The following is a 17,465-nucleotide window of genomic DNA, read 5'->3' as shown; positions in this document are numbered from 1 at the left end:
CTTCTTGATCAACTTTTAAGTTTGTCAATCTTCATTTGAATTCAAGAATTGGCTTCTATTCATGTCAGGACACAAAATTACTGATACTGTTTTGTAGTCATTGAGTAAATTTTGGTGTTAAAAGTTGTACTTCATTGTGAAGTTACACAGTTACATTTCATTAATGATGTTACTGAATGTAACTCAGGAAAACAGAATTCCAACTTGCACGCATATTCTGAGATTGTATTATATGCTGTTCTTAACTGGTGAAGAGCGAGATACTGGGTTGTGTTGCTTCACTCGTTTGTTTTTTAAGATTTATTTATTTTTATTGGGAAGGTGGATATACATAGAGAGGGGAGACAGAGAGGAAGATATTCCGTCCGATGATTCACTCCCCAAGTGACTGCAATGGCCAGTGCTGCGCCGATCCGAAGCCAGGAGCCAGGAATTTCTTTCTGGGTCTCTCACATGGGTGCAGGGTCCCAAAGCTTTGGGCCATCCTCGACTGCCTTCCCAGGCCACAAATAGGGAGCTGGATGGCAGGCGGGGCTGCCGGGATTAGAACTGGCGCCCATATGGGATCCCAGTGTGTTCAAGGCGAGGACTTTAACCACTACGCCACGCCACCAGGCCCGCTTTATTCTATTTTTGCAGTTCAAACTTAAGACAGATAATACTGTTAAAATTAGAGTGAAATGGATTTTTAAATTTTACTAGCTGCTTAAGATTATTTTACGGTTTGATTTGCTTCTATTGTAACTTTCTAGAATTACAGTTATGTGCTTTTCTAATATTGTTAAAGTTTTCCAGGCTAATAATAATACCACTTTTTCTTACATTTTTATTTATTTCTGAAGCACTTTGTTTTAGCTTTCTGTTGTGGCTTCAGTCTGAACAGTGTATGTCAATCTGCACAGCTTTCATCCTGGACATATATCTATTATTGTCCATAGTTTAATAATTTTATTTGAGCTTTCATACTGAATTACCATGAACTTCCAAATCCCTGAAAAATATGCATATAATTTATGGAAGTATGAATATCTTTTAGCTTTTTTTATATTCTCAATATTGTTTCATATGATCCCAAAGTTATCTATTTTGAAATATTTTCTTTCCTATTTTTTTCTTGTAACTACTGGTGCTTTTAAAACATCATTTTATAAATATTGTGTACTATATTCTAATCATGCTAAACTAATTATATAAGTTAGTGAATAAACTAAAAGAGGACATAATCTCCTCAGCTTGAGGATACTGACTGCTTTTTTGGAAGTGATCCTGCTAGTTAGTATTATACTGCGATTGTACAGCATAATCCCTAAGAATTGTGTTTCAGGTATTTCAGTTATTTTTCCATTTTCTTTACATTTCCTGAAGTTGTAACTTGTCTCCAGTGATGGATTTGAGGCTACTTTTAGTAATGGATTATCGCCACATACTTATTGGCCATTGCCTTTGGCTGTAGTAGTAATAATGATATCTTTCATACCAACAAAGGACAGTATTAGTTCCTAATCATCTATTGGCATTTATATTTGGCTCTTTGTTTTTTCTATGAGGCTTTTAGTCAGTTCTAGGATTTTTTTTAAGATTTATTTTATTTTTATTGGAAAGGCAGATATACAGAGAGGAGGAGAGATAGAAAGGAAGATCTCTGTCTGCAGTTCACTCTCCACATGGCTGCAATGGCCAGAGCTGCGCCGATCCAAAGCCAGGAGGCTCTTCTAGGTCTCCCATGCGGATGCAGGGTCCCAAGGCTTTGCGCCATCCTCAGCTGCTTTCCCAGGCCACCAACAGGGAGCTGGATGGGAGGGCACCAGAATTAGAACTGGTGCCCATATGGAACCCCGGTGCATACAAGGCAAGGACTATCTGCTAGGCTACTGCGCCAGGCCCAGTTTTAGAATTTTGAGTATAGTTGGTTTACTATCTTACTGTTGCTTTATGGCACATCAGATTGAAATTATTTGATCAAGATCAAAAATAAAAAATGCTAAATAAAGTGTTATAAAATTTATTTTCTTTTGTTATTCTTTCCTGTACTCATGTTTTTAAATTTGTTCATTAGTAGGTTTTGGCCAGTCATTAAAATACAGAATGGTATATGTGTTAGTGTTCATTATCTACTATGGATGTCATGTAGAATATGTGTAAATGCATTAATTTGCTTTTTGTTTTATGGGATGTTTTTTATGGAAGGATATGTATGTATTTTCATGGCACAACTTTAATGGCTACTTTCCTATGTGGAACAGTCTGCCTTCTGTAGTCTTTTCCTAGGCCAACTTTTACTTGTCTTTGTATATTTAGATGTCACTAGGCAGGGAAGCTTTTCCTGCCTCTTAAAATGAAGTGCTGCATGGTTCTGTTTCATTAGTGTTGCCTATTGATTGATCCTTCATTTAAAATATTTTGTTAGTATCTTCTGTGAACCAAATACTTTTTGGGGAGAGAGAAATTCAGCAGAGAACAAATCAGTATAGTCTCTATTCCTGTGTAAAGCTTAACATTTAAACAGGAGGATAGTAAATGAATACAAATTTAATCCCCAGTAAAATGATCTAGGAAGGAGAATTGAGGTCAATGAGTAAGAGAAGTGGGGAGATGCCAGTTTTCTTAGAGTGACCTAAGAAGGCCTTACTTAGGAAGCAGTGGGGTAGAAATTTAAAGTAGGAAGGAGTGAAGTGAGCTGGGAAAAAAGTGTTTTGTCCTTAAGAAATATCAGCTCCTGGGGCCAGCATGGTGGTTAACAGCTAGTCATCTGCCTTCAGTGCCAGCATGCCAAATAGGTGTCAATTCAAGTCTCCGCTGCGCCGCTTCTGATCTGGCTCCCTGCTTATGGCCAGGGAAAGCAGCTGAGATGGGTCAAGTTTTTGGCGCCCTGCATCCATGTGTGAAACCTGGAATAAGCTCCTGGCTTCGCATCAGCCTGTAGAAACCTTGAAATTATTTAGGTAGTGAACCAGTAGAAGGAAGACCTGTTTTTGTCTTCCTTCTCTGTAACGTCTGCCTTTCAAATAAATATAGATAAGTCTTTAAAAAATATATGAATTCAAGATACCCACAGAGGTATAACTCATGTGTTCAAGAAAAATGAAGAAGGGTGTTGTGAGTACAATAGGTGATTGAAAGGCTCTGTGGTAAGAGATTAGGTCACAGTGGTTTCAAGGGCTAGGCAGATCATAGAGCCCTTTCTAAGCCGTAGTGCAGACTTTAGCTAATTATCTGAGTGAGTTGAGATGTTATTGGCAGTCAGTAACAGCTGAATGAACAGATGTATTTGTGAACACTATGATTGCTGGGAATAGTCTTTAGGAGGACAGAAGTTAAAAATAGGAAGAAAAACTAGGGAAAAAGTAAAATATATATATAATAAATTTTTGAAGATTTATTTGTTTTTATTGGAGAGGCAGAGTTACAGAGAGGAGAGACAAAGATCTTCTATCCACTGATTCACTCCCAAAGTGGTTGCAACCAGTCTCACATGGGTGCAGGTACCCAAGTCTTTGGGCTGTCCTCGACTGCTTTCCCAGGCTACAAGCAGGGAGCTGGATAGGGAAGTGTAGCAGCTAGGAAGCACATGAACCAGCTCCCATTTGGGATCCTTGTGTGTGCAAGTGAGGATTTAGCCAGTGAGCCATCAACACTGGGTCCAAACTCAAGCATATTAAAGCCTCACACATTTGCTGGTAAATCAAGTGTCGACATAAGAGACAATAAGGTCTCAATGTTTTGGGGTTGAAAAAAAAAGTCAGATGAAAGGATTAGGTTTTGTATGGTTTTCCTGAGAATAGAATACAGCAGCTAGAGACCTGTTGGAAATCTGAGTAGAGGGGCCCAGTGTGGTAGGCTGGTGGCTAAATCTTGGCCTTGGTTGCACTGGGATGTATCCCAGCTGCCCTAGTTCCCTTCCAGCTCCCTGCTTCTGGCCTGGGAAAGCATTGGAGGGTGGCCCACAGCCTTGGGACTTACACCCTTGTGGGAGACGCTGAAGAGAATCCTGGCTGCTGGCTTCAGATCAGTCAGCTTTGGCCATTGCAGCCATTTGTGAGTGAACCAATGGGTGGAAGATCTTTCTCTCCGTTTCTCCTTCTCTCTGTAAATTGCTTTTCCAATAAAAGTAAATAAATACTTTATAAGAAAAGAAATCAGAGTAGCAAAAATGAATGGTGAATTCTATGTATAAGATTAGGGTTCTTACAGGAAATAAGTGAAGGTCAGGTTAAAGAGCATTTGTTGAGGGTTTTATGAGGAGAGAAATTGAGTCGTGTAATAATCGCTGGTAAGTGGGAGAATAAAAGTGACACCATGTTGCAACTCACTTATGACCAATCCTACATAAGTTTCATCAGGCTGTTGTGATAGAGTTGCAGGAAGTAATTATAATGATGAGCCATTTACAATTAAGATGAGTAAGAAGAAGAGCTCTAGAGCATGAATGACTGCGAAAAGGGTAGAATATAAATAAGACCCCACTGAGTTATTAGAACTGGTGCAATCATGGTATTAGAAGTTTTAAGTGGAAATTATTTTGCCATGATTACACCTTGTTTCCAAATATCTTGACGACCACAGATGGCTGAAAAAAACAGAAATCAGGATTTTTAAAACGTAAATGTTGTTGCTGTTTATAGGTATGCCTTGAAGAACCTGACCATCAGTCTGTTCCTTCTGTCATGTATTCATGTACCAAAAATAATCTGCAAGTGCCTTCTCAGTTCTAGGTCCTCCTTGGACTTCCTAATCCTTACCACCCTTAGAAGTTCTGTCTGACTTTGCTTACTGTGTTCTTTATCATGCTATTTTGTAGTTATATTGAATTTACCTCTTTTATGTTGTTGCCAATTAGTGAGGGTCTTTGTCTTGAAGGAAATGTGATAATTTATTATTATAATTTTCACTGTCTTTGAATTTTTCACTTAGATCACTTAGAAGTTGTAGTATAACTGCTTCTACAACTGGATATTTACTTTAAAAAATGGCCCAATCTCTTGTTTATTTGTATACCTGTACGCCTGCCCTTCACTAGACCATGAGCTTATTTAGAGCATGGTCTGTGTTTTAGTTATTGTTTTCTTTAGCTCCTCCCATAGTGGCTGACAATATAATATATTGGGATGTTTGTTGACTAAATGGATAGCATATGATTATAGTGATTCTACTTTTACCTAGAGGCCATTTTTCCTATTATTTGTCTCCTTGAATCAGTTGTAATGACTTGGAAGGAATCCCTTTATTCCTGAGAGTCTTGCCAAGAAAAATGAAAATATTTCTACCACAAGATTTGCTCACAGGATCATTAATTGCTTGTAATAGCCCCAAACTGAAATAGTTCAAATTTCTGTGATAAATGAATAAACAAAGTGTGGAATATACATTCAGCACGATACTGTTAAGCAGTTAAAAACCAATAAACTGCTGCTGTGTGATACAACATGGCTGTCAGAAACACTAGGTTGTAAAAAGTTGCAAATTGTGTGATTCTGTTTTATAGGATCTGTCTAGACAAGGAAAGCTTGGTGAGATCAGTAGTCATCCTGGGGCTGAGCAGGAGTGAAGGGCTAACTATAAATGGGCATGGGGAACTTCTTGGGAGGATGGAAATGTTCTAAAAGTAAAGAGTGTTAATTGGATGATGAGAATGTTCTGAAGTGGAATAGGATTGATGTTTTCATAACTGTATAAATTTACTAAAATTATTGAATCATTCATTTTAAAATGGTGGATTTTATAATATGTTAACTGTACCTTGATGAAACTGTAAAGGTCAATGATTTTGAGCAAGCAGAAACGGTATTCTTTAATAAAATTTATTCAGAGAAAAGCATTTGGTTTTATTGTGAATGTTTGCTGAGATAGTTTTTACAAATATTTTTTATAATACTATAAATTGAAGAATATTCTCATTAAGAACAAATGATAATTGACAGAAAACATTTTCACAAATACTACAGGAGTGAGTATTTTGCTTTAAGTCGGGACATGCATATCTTGTTAAGATGCTCATATCATATATCAGAGTGTCTAGGCTTAATTTCCAGCCCCACTCCTGGTTCCACCTTTCTGCTGCTGTGCATCCCAAGGGGCAGCAGGTGGTGGCTCAAGAAGCTGGGTGCTTCCCACCAGTGAGGGATCCTGGATTGAGCCCCTGGCTTCAGCTTGTCCCAGCCCTGCTGTCAAGGACATTTGGGAAGTGAGACTGCAAATGGGAACTCTGCCTCTCTCTTTCTGCTTGTATGATAAAGTAGAGAGGCAAGAACTGTTCAGTGTTAGAGTACCTTGCATATGTCAGTAGCTCCTGGGCCCGCTTGATGTAAATAATTCAGTATAATTATTGATTACAACAATGATATCTAATCAGTAAGAAAGTATGGTTCATATCTAGATATTCTCAGGCTATGACAGCAGGGTAATTGCCCATTAGAAAGATGCTTTAAAATTATGAAAACTGAATGTTAGGAACTGTCTTATTTTTGTTTGTAATGAAAAATGGTGCCACTTAATGAGTTAAGTTGTATTCAGTAATATGTGTTAATGTGATGAACTGCGCTTTATTGGGGTGTACCATTTTCTAGTATTGAGGATAACATTGATTTATTTTTTTCATGTAATTTTTAAAAGATTTATTTATTTTTATTGGAAAGTCAGATATACAGAGAGAAAGAGATACAGAAAGACCTTCCATCAGCTGGTAAACTCCCCAAGTGGTTGCATTGGCTGGGGCTAAGCTGATCCGAAGCCAGGAGTCAGAAGCTTATTCTGGGTCTCCAATATGAGTGCAGGGTCCCAAGACTGTGAATGAACCATCTTGACTGCTTTCCCAGGTCATAAGCAGGGAGCTGGAAGGGAAGTGGAGCAGCCGGGATAGGAACTGGCTCCACTGTGGGATCCCGGCCGGTGTAAGGTGAGGACTTTAACTATTAGGATACTGTGCTGGGCCTAGGTAACATTGATTTCCTAAATTTGCGTTAATTTGACCATTTTGTAAGAAGTACCTCACAATCACATTTCCAAGATTTTTAGCTGAGAGAAGTTAATGTGTTGAATGAAATAGAAATTATGAATTTTTAAGGTGACTGGACAGTCCCTCTGTCTTGCATTACCTGCGGGTACTCAGTAGTACCCACCTGGGACGGCAGGGGTGTTGTGCTGCACATGCGATGCTACCTCAGGCTTCAAATGTGATTCTTCAAAGAAGCAGTGCTTTAAAGGAGCGCAATTGCAAGGTGTAAGCTTATTAAACCCTAGTCTTGTAAGGAATGCTATTTCACTTTTGTTACTTTCTGTTGGTCAAAACAAGTCACAGGACTAGATAAGATCAAAGGTTGTTTATTTGTCTGAAAGTCAGAGTTACAGAGAGGGAGAGACAGAGATTTTCCATCCATGGTTCATTCCCCTAATGGCCTCAATGGCCGGTGCGGAGCCTGGTCACAGCCAGGAGCTTCATCATAGTCTCATTGTAGGTGGCAGGGACATTTGAACCGTTCTCTGCTACTTTTCCTAGGTCGGTAACAGGAAATTAAATTGGAAGTGGAGCACCTAGTCCTCAGATAGATCAGCACCCATATACGGTGTCTGTCTCAGAGGTGGCAGCGTTGTCCACAGTGCCAGCCCTGGACTGCAGTTGTTGATGAGAAGTGTGAGAAGTTCTGTTTCAAAGGACATGTGATAACTAACCTGTAATTTATTTTTTTGGCACGTTAAGTTCTTAACAGTTCTTTTTGTGTTTTAGAGTTAAGCAAATGATAGGATGTAAACTTGGAAAATCACTTTTATGTAAAACAAAGAAGTTGAATATGAAAGTTCTTTAGGGCCCGGCGGTGTGGCCTAGTGGCTAAAGTCCTCGCCTTGAATGCGCCGGGATCCCATATGGACACCGGTTCTAATCCTGGCAGCTCCACTTCCCATCTATCTCCCTGCTTCTGGCATGGGAAAGCAGTCAAGAATGGCCCAATGCTTTGGGATCCTGCACCCGTGTGGGAGACCTGGAGGAGGTTCCCTGCTTCTGGCTCTGGATCGGCACAGCATCGGCCCAGCATCGGCCGTTGTGCTCACTTGGGGAGTGAATCATTCGTTGTGCTCACTTGGGGAGTGAATCATCGGATGGAAGATCTTCCTCTCTGTCTCTCCTCCTCTCTGTATATCTGACTTTGTAATAAAAATAAATAAATCTTAGGAAAAAAAAAGTTCTTTAAAAAAAACTGTGGTGAACTAGACTGCAATCAAGTGCAGCTGTTCTCTGAAAATACTTTGCAGCTCTAGCTTTGCTTGCTTCTGCACTAGTTTTGTCCTACTGAGCAATTTGGATGGGGAACTGTAGTGAAGGTTTGATTTTGAAATCTGATTGTGATTGGCATCTTACATTTTTTTCTAATCTGTTGCTGTATCTGAAAAATGAGGATAAAAATCTGTCCTATAAAAAGTATCTATTTTATTTATTTGGAAAACAGAGTGACACCAAGAGAGGAATTTTTCCATTTAGTTGTTTACTTTCAATGCTTGTAGCATCCAGGGCTGGGCCAGGCTGAGGTCTAGAGATAAAGGACTCCATCTGGATGTTTCACGTAGATAGCAGAAACCTAGATGGTCAGGTCATGATCTGCTGCCTTCTAGGACAGTAGTAGGCAACTGTATCAGAACCATGGCATGGTCAGGACTGGAACCAGGCAGTTCTGTTATGGAATGTGGATGTTCCAAGCATTGAATTAATCTTTTATATCATGTTACCTTGATTGGGAAAATGAAAAATGCTCTACAGGTGGATGATGATAATCATGGCATGATAATGCTGAGATACTTAATGCTACTGCACTACAAACTTAAATATAGTTTAAGTGAAGGCCAGTGTGGTGGTTGGTATGGTGTGTAGCAAGCTGAACCTTCGCTTGCAAGCCCCGGCATCCCATGTGTGTGCCAGTTTGAGTCCTGGCTGCCTCTGTTCTGTTCTAGCCCTGTACTGATGGGCTGGGAAAGCAGTGGAGGATAAAGGCCCTGGGCTGCTGTACCTCTAGGTGGGAGGCCTGAAATAAATTCCTGACTCCAAGTTTTGGATTAGCTCAGATCTGCTTGTTGCAACCATTTGGAAAGTGAACCAGCAGATGGAAGATCTCTCTCTCCCACCCCCTCACTTTTTCAAGTAACATAACTATATCTTTGACAAGGAAAACCACATGATTTAAATGGTAAATCTTACATTTACCACAATAAGAAGAATAGACTGAAAAATAGTTAAAAGCATTGAATTTAGGAGCACATCTTTAGCATTTAGTAATGCTTGTTTATTAAACTGGTGTTAGGATGGTTTTATCTAAAATTTATTGATTACTCTTAATCAGAAAAATGCATTTCTGAAATATTTATTGCTCATGGAATAGTTTTATATTAAAAAAAATAGAAATCTGGTATGAACCTCACAGTATAAACAGGGTTTGAAAAGGAGATGATGCACAATTAAGAAAATAAGAAATGGAAACAGAAAGGTTTCTCTTCTTCGAAAGAGAAAATAACCCAGCAAATTTGCTGTATCAACTTTTTATTGAATGCTTAGGGAGTCAAATTACAGGAATTGATGTGGTACAGACTTTAATAGCCACACCCCATATTCCTGTTAACCAGCTAATACTTGATGCTCAGGAAACGTGACCTGTTTACAGAAATCTGCAATTAATTGCACCAATGAGTATATTCTTTTTTTCTGTAAATTTATTTATTTTTATTTAAAAGAGTTAAAGAGAGGAGAGAGACTGTTATACTCCACAGATGGACAAATCTGCTGGAGCTGGGTTGGTCCAAAGGAAGGAGCCAGGGGTCTGGTGCCCATATGACATGCTGGCACTGCAGATGGAGGCCTCAGGGATATATGTGTGTGTGTGTGTGTGTGTGTATGCTATATTTATTTTTTATATATATGCTATTCTTTATTTTTATTGGTAAGAGAGACTTACAGAGAGAAAGAGACAAAAAGATCTTCCATCTACTGGTTCATTCCCCAAACGAGTGCACCTGCCAGGACTCAGCCAGCCTGAAAGCAGAAGTTTTTCTCTGTGTTGCCCACGTGGGTGCAGGGTCCCAAGGCTTTGGGCCAGGGTCTGCTGCTTTCCCAGGCTGTAATCAAGGGGCTGGATATGGGATCTCTGTGCTTGCAAGGGGGCGTATTAGCCAGTTGAGTCATCCTGCTGGCCTCATGTGTGTGCATACCCTGCCCAAGGATTTTTGTCCAGCACACCTGGGTAGTTGTCCACCTGCAGACTGTTGCCTGAAAGATTCAACCTTGGTCTTGGTCTTTGGTGCCAGCGATCTTTAAACTGAAGATTCCAGACACAGTCTACCCTATTTTTCTTTCTTTTCTTTATTGGGTCAGTTTTGTCTTTCTTTCTTTCTTTCTTTTTTTTTTGTAAACCGCCTGTGGCATCCTATGAAGGATTTTAAATAGAATTCTGTGATTCCTTTAGAAATGATCCCTATGTTAATTTGGATTTTTAGGCAGTTAAGAGATTTGCTTATATTTGGTATGCATGTCATCCTCTTTATAATCTTTTTTCTTTTATAGATTTATTTATTTATTTGAAAGAACGAGAGAGAAAGGGGGAGTTTTTTATTAGCTGGTTTACTCCCCAAATGGTTGCAGTGGGCAGGGAGGGGGTTGCATCAGGTAGAATGAGGAGCCAGTAGATCTTTCCAGGCCTAAGTACTTGGACCATCCATCATCTGCTGCTTTTACCAATTCATTAACAGAGAGCTAGATTAGAAATGGAGCTGCTGGGAATGGAACCAGTGCCAATAGCAACGTAGGTGGTGGCAGTGGCTTAATATGCTATGCCAAAGTGCCAGCCTCATACTTTTTTCCTTTGTATTTTTCTATTCTGGAAGGGCATATTAAGTATTTTATCCAATTTGGGAATTTTTTTTGAGGCGTTAAATCACTACTCTGTGTGTTAGAATATAGAGACCTTGTTGAGATTGAAATTACTATTGAAATTATTGAATTTATTAGTATAAAATTCATTTGTAGTGAACAATGAATCATCAAAATGTAGGTCTCCATGAGCTTTATATTAGGAAATTGAAGCTGATTTGTTTGTAGTGTACTTATTGTGTACCAGTATTTTTGCCCTTGAGGAATTTTATTTCTAGTTGGAATGTTAGGAAACAAACAACTAAGTGAACAAATTTGTACCATTTGGAAACAAAATAGGAAAAAATACAAATCAGGATAAGACGTAAGTAATAGGGCCAGAAAATTATTTTAGAGAGTGCTATTTTAGAGTGCTCAGCAGTGGCCTCAGCAGAAGGGAGGTGAGAGAATGACCTTTGCCCACTGGGAATAGCATCGCAAACTTGAAAAAGCAAATGTGAAATATTTAAGGTAGGGAACAAGCCTGGTGAGTTTAAGGGATTAAACAGATAAACCAGTGTGACAACTACTGAGTGAGGTTGGAAAACACAAAGGAGATAAAACATTTGAGATACACAGATCTCATATTTAGAATTTGTGAGGCAGGGGAAGGACTTTGTACTCATATTTTATTCTAAGTGTGAAGGGAAGCGATTGGATTGAAAAAGAAACTTTGCAGAATATTTGCAAAAATAACATATCATATTCCTATAATCCTAGTGTTAATATCTTTCATAACTATACTTGGAATCAAAGTGGTATAATGGTGTAAAATACCAGGCTGTGTTTGTTATGAAGCCTGATGATAAAGAGCAGAAATACAAGGCCAGTTGGGAGGCTACTGTGGTGGGCCACTTGAAAGGTGGGTAACTAATGTGAGAACTAGATGGTTCTTTCAGAGATATATCAGTACCCTCATATTTAAGAAAGTTTGGCTTAGAATATCATGCTGAGAAATTAGATCTTTCCTGAAATCAAACTTCCCAAGAGGAACAGAAGGCCAATATGTTGTAGATCGTGAAAAATAACTTTAACAGAGATAGTTTCAAGAGTGAAATAAGATAATAATTCAAGTGAGTAAATTAAAACTCTAGCCATATTTCTTTATATATTAAGAATCTGATGTTTATCCTATGTTTTCAGTTTTTATACATTTTACTTGAATTTAAAGGACAATGATCTATAGCTTGAAATTTTAGTGAATACCCAATCACGTGAGCATGATTTTTAAAGTTTTGGAAATTCAGACTTTTCAAATAGTACTTTTCTAATGTGATGTTGTATAACATCAAACTTTTTTGATGTATATTTTTTAAATCATATGCTGCATTTTGCTTAATATAAAACAATGTGATGTTAAATTAAGAAAACCTTATTTTGCAATTGGAACCCAGTTTCTTCGATGTCTTTATGAAGTTTATTTTCATTAAAATATGGAACAGGTATGTTCAGAGTATTGTGTAAGATGCTTATACATTATTTGGTATTATTCCTTACCTATAATACATGTCCAATAAATATGAGTTAGAAGTACAATATATTATTATTATTTTATTAGAAGTACAATATATTTAAGGTAGTGTTTATTTTTACTTGTTTTGCAGAAACTTGTGAGCTTTTTCTTAGTCTCTAACCTTCGTGTATGTGCATGTCCCTAATATTTAAGGCATAGCTTTTGGGTACCAGGTGCTGTTTAATATCCTCATATATATTGCTTTGGTTAATTGTCCACATCTGCTCCTGTTTTGGTGATAGGGCTGATTGGTTTTGAAATTCTAGCTCACTTAGCCGTGGTTGCAATTACCTTGCTTAAAGATTATCTTTTTTTTTTCCTTTTTAATTGAAAGGCAGAGTTACACAGACAGGGCGTCAAAGAGATCTTATGGTTTGCTGGTTCACTCCCCAAGGGTGGAAATGACCAGAGCTAGGCTCCACCAAAGTCAGGAGCTTCTAGGTTTCCTGCATGGGTGCAGGGACCAGTGCACTTTAGCCATCTCCCACTGCTTTCCCAGAGGCATTTACAAGGAACTGGATTGGAAGTGGATCAGCCTAGACTGGATCTGGCACTCATCTGAACACAGTTCCTGCCCAGGATGCTTCACTTCTGATTGAGCTCCCTGCTAATGTTCTGGGGAAAGCAGTGCAAGATGGCACAAGACCTTAGCTCTGTGCTAACCCACGCAGGAGAGCCTGAGGAAACCTCCTCAGCCCTGGCTGTTGGCAGCCACTTGGGGAGTGAGCCAGTACGCGGAAGATGAATCTCTTTGCCTTTCCCTCTCTTCCTCTGTAGTTCTTTTAAAGAAACAAACAAAAAAGGAAAAATAAAAAAGGAGAAAGTTCTAAGACATCAATCATAAATGTTTAATGTTAAACAAGATCATGGAATTTGAGGAAATATGGTCTTTTTAATATATTAGCTTGTTGGGCACTAATATATTAAAATGCACATAGAAATATGGAATTGCTTTGAAACATGTACAAAATATAGTCACCTACTTTCAGAGGTGAAGTTAAAACAGTTATGTATCACTACATGTATATACCTTAATTTTTTGGCATTTACAGGGAATAGTGTGATACTTCATTTATACATATTTTCCAGATAAATTACTTTGTTAAATGTCTTCAGTAATTGCAGTGTTTAGTGTGATGCACTCAGTGGTAATTGAGTGTTCCATAATGCTGCACTTGCAGATTTAGCTTGGGTGGCTTTTAAACCTCCCCCACCCGCATTCCCCACAATGTTAGGCGTATTGCTGCCAATTTTCTGAGTTCTCATGATGATTGAGTACAATTATTTATGGAAGCATCTCTCCTCCAATGACCCTATAAGTATAAATAAGGACCCTATGAGGGCCTCAAATATTATTTGGTTCTCAAGCAATTTTGATACTTTGAACTACTTTCTTGTATTTTCTAGTTTTCATGTGTTCTAGAAAAATGCTTCTCAGACATTCAGTGTGTCTTTTATAATCACTTGGCTGTTTTGTTAAAAGGCAAATTCTGATTTCAGTAGGTCTGAGATGGACCTAAAATCCTGCTATTCTACCAAACTTGTAAATGATGTGGAAGCTGCTGTTCAGTACTCAGAGTTTCAAGATTCTAACTAGTTATTAGAATTCTGTCAGTCCAATTATATAGGGCATTAAAAATGGCTAGATTCTTGAAGTCACATAAACAACTGACTTAAAAAGGAAAGTAGGGGCCCGGCGGTGTGGCCTTGCAGCTAAAGTCCTCGCCTTGAACGCGCCAAGATCCCATATGGGCGCCGGTTCTAATCCCAGCAGCTCCACTTCCCATCCAGCTCCCTGCGTGTGGCCTGGGAAAGTAGTCGAGGACCGGCCAAAGCTTTGGGACCCTGCACCCATGTGGGAGACCCGGAAGAGGTTCCTGGTTCCCGGCTTCAGATTGGCACAGCATTGTCCGTTGCGCTCACTTGGGGAGTGAATCATCAGGTGGAAGATCTTCCTCTCTGTCTCTCCTCCTCTCTGTAATAAAAAATAAATAAATGTTTAAAAAAAAATAGGATTTTTTGGTAAATGTTTAATAACACAGTCGACTGAACAAATATCTGTCATTTTTCTCTCATGTCTTAATTGTAGTTTTGCTTCTTTATCATTTCTTTTTTGTTGTGGTGGTTTTTGCTTTTGTTTGAAATATTATTGTGTTTTGTGATTTGGTCAGGGAACCGTTACTGTATTTTATGTTTGTATCTACATTTTATTTTGCATGCGTAACGTGGCTTTGCCTGGATGTTCTTTTTGGTAAGTTCTAAATTTATATAGCAAATTGTTTTTTTGTAGTGTGTGATGTTATTTTCACTTTATTTTCTCCCATATGTAGTAATGTGATCATGCTTACAACTTGTTTTTAATGTTTTAAGAGGTTTTTTTTTTTGGGTAATTGGTCTTTTTTCTAACATTTCCCAGTTTTCCTTAGTAATAGCTCAATTTATTGGTACTAATCTGCTTGGATTTGTTTTATAGCTTCACGCTATCAGTTGCTGATCACTATTAGCAGATGCAGTTTCCAGTACTTTGATTTTTTTTTAAATCTTAGTCATCTAGAAATATTCTGAGAGCTTGTGCTTCCATTTAGAATCATAGCAAAGATAGCTTGTCACTAAATACTTCTATTCTCTATAAATAATATATTCTAATTTTGTTTATTTTACAGCAACAGCTTGCACAACTACAGAAAGAAAAATCAGAGATTTTGAAAAACCTGGCATTATATTATTTTACATTTGTAGATGTTATGGAATTTAAGGTATGCATTTTAATATAATATTTAATTTTTTAGAGATAGATTTAACATTTGCTGGCTGTACAGATTTGTCACTTATGGATAGTAAAACTAGAATTCTGCAACTGAAATTTAAAACATTTCATTTGTGATTTCTGAATGTGAAATTATTTATATGCATAAAACTTTAAACTAAGCCTTTATTTTCAGGATCATGTTTGTGAATTACTGAATACTATTGATGTTTGCCAAGTCTTCTTTGATATTGTAAGTATTTTATTAAAAAAGTTTCCTATTCTGTTTCCAAAACTTGGAATCAATTGCTTTTTTTTTTTTACAGAAAGTTTATACAAGTGGCACTTAAATTTTTAGTGTTATTATTTTAACCTTTTCTGCTTTTTAAAAAGATGAATTTTATTTGAACGACGATGACGTAGAGGGACAGAGAGTTTCCATTGGCTGCTTTAGTGCCCAAATTGTCCCAGTGACTGAGGCTGGGTGAGGCCCAAGCCAGGAGCCAGGGACTCCATCATCCACTGCTCTCCTAGGCACATTGGCAAGAGGTAGATTGGGAGCAGAGCAATCAGAATTAGAACCACTCTTCAAGGTAGGTTACTGGCACTGCAAGTGGTAGTTAACTCCACTGCACTTCAATGCTGACCCCTGTCTTACTTTATTGTAGCTTCTTTTTTAATGGGAGGACTTGTAAAACATATTTTCCAGTTTTACTTACTACTTGATTGCCACTGACTGTAAGTCTTATTTAATTACTGCTTTCTCATTTTGGTCCTAGTAGAATCAATATAAGAAACATTCAGCTGATGGTATTTTTTTTCTGTAAAATGCATACTTGTTAGAATTCTTAGTATTTTTAGTATGAAAATTTCTGAATAAAACAAATGTAAGGGGGAAAGGTCTCCAGTGACATAATTGTAAGCTTCTTTGAAAAATAACACTTTTTCTTACTTGGTGATATATTTGCAGCAGTATGTTGTCTTATGCTGGTTTTTATTCTTTTAAACTCTTATCAGTTTGAATGCAGTGATCTCAATCTCTTTTTCATTCATAGAATTGTGTCACAGGGGTACAGATAGTAACCTGTAGCAGTCAAATTCAGAAAGGACATTTGGCATGGCTTTTGGGACACTTGTTTTCAGTATCAGAGGACCGTATTCAAATCCAGGCTTCCTGGTAATTTGCACTCTAGCAGGTGAAGGGTCTAGTATTTGGGTCCCTGCCTCCCACAGGGAGACACTGATTGAATTCCAGGTTCCTGGCTTCAGCCTGCATCAGCACCAGCTGCTGTAGGATGTGGGGTTTGGACCAACCAGAGGAAAATCTTTCTCTGTTGCTATCTCTGTCTCTGTCTTTCAAATAAGCTAATTTTTTAAAAATTAAAAAAATGTAAGTTTTTTTGTGAAAGGAATTCGAATTTCAGAAATAGGAAATTAGAAAATGAATAGCTTTCAGTAACTGCTATGAAGATGTTCTATGTGTATTTAAAAGTTTGGCGTGTATGATGTGGTGAACTTGATTTATTTTTGTAGACTGTAAACTTCGATTTAACAAAGAACTACTTAGATTTGATTATAACATATACAACATTAATGATACTACTGTCTCGAATTGAAGAACGGAAGGCAATTATTGGATTATACAACTATGCTCATGAAATGACCCATGGAGCTAGGTAAATGTACATTCTTAAATTTTTCTGAGATTCTCAGTTTGATGGATTACAAGTCATTGAAATCTGACATGTTTCTTTTAAGTGACCGAGAATATCCACGGCTTGGTCAGATGATTGTGGATTATGAGAACCCTTTAAAAAAGATGATGGAAGAATTTGTACCCCACAGCAAGGTAAGAGCTGATTTTTAGGTATGGTGTGATCTTCACATCTATGCCTGTATGAGATAACTTAAAGCTGGATGGTTAGACAAGATGATAAGCTTCTTTTAGGAAAAAAGTTACATTGAAAATGTAAGCAGTAGTTGTGTATAATTTTACCCAATTGTGAACCAAAAAGCTAGTTAGATTTAGAATAGATTGTAGAGATTTAGAATACTAATAGAGACTCAGAATACAGACTCAACTTGTAGAAGTAGTAGAGTGTATGGCACAGTATTTCAAAATGTCTGTTGTACTGGTCTGCTTGGGTTCTAAGCACAGATCTGCCAGTTACTCTTTGCTAGAGGGCGAGTTGCTTAACCACTCTCATGCTCCTCAGTTGTCTTAAGTTATAATAGCACTTAACACATATGGTGACTGTGAGAATTTAAAAAGGTTTGAGATGCAGTATTTTTGATAAATTTTGACTATACTGCATTATATTCTC

At 37.8% G+C, this 17,465-nt stretch overlaps 1 protein-coding gene across 4 annotated transcripts in view; it reads left to right on the top strand.

The window, feature by feature from the left end:
- Positions 1–17,465, top strand: part of NCKAP1 (NCK associated protein 1) — a 100,736-nt gene that overhangs the window by 22,912 nt on the left and 60,359 nt on the right. For 2 of the 4 annotated variants that reach the window (XM_040971824.1, XM_040971825.1), the window contains 4 exons: positions 15,065–15,151; positions 15,338–15,394; positions 16,675–16,817; positions 16,900–16,990. In XM_040971824.1, coding sequence (XP_040827758.1) covers positions 15,065–15,151; positions 15,338–15,394; positions 16,675–16,817; positions 16,900–16,990 — 378 coding nt within the window. Of the gene's footprint in view, positions 1–15,058; positions 15,152–15,337; positions 15,395–16,674; positions 16,818–16,899; positions 16,991–17,465 lie in introns of all 4 variants that reach the window. The other 2 variants (XM_040971821.1, XM_040971823.1) reach the window with 1 other exon arrangement.

This window comes from Ochotona curzoniae, unplaced genomic scaffold (genome assembly GCF_017591425.1).
Source record: "Ochotona curzoniae isolate NIBS_2020 unplaced genomic scaffold, NIBS_Ocur_1.0 contig_2210, whole genome shotgun sequence".
Classification (NCBI taxonomy): Eukaryota; Metazoa; Chordata; class Mammalia; order Lagomorpha; family Ochotonidae; genus Ochotona; species Ochotona curzoniae.
The sequence above is the reverse complement of the archived record's forward strand: the minus strand, read 5'-3'. Positions and strand labels throughout refer to the sequence as shown.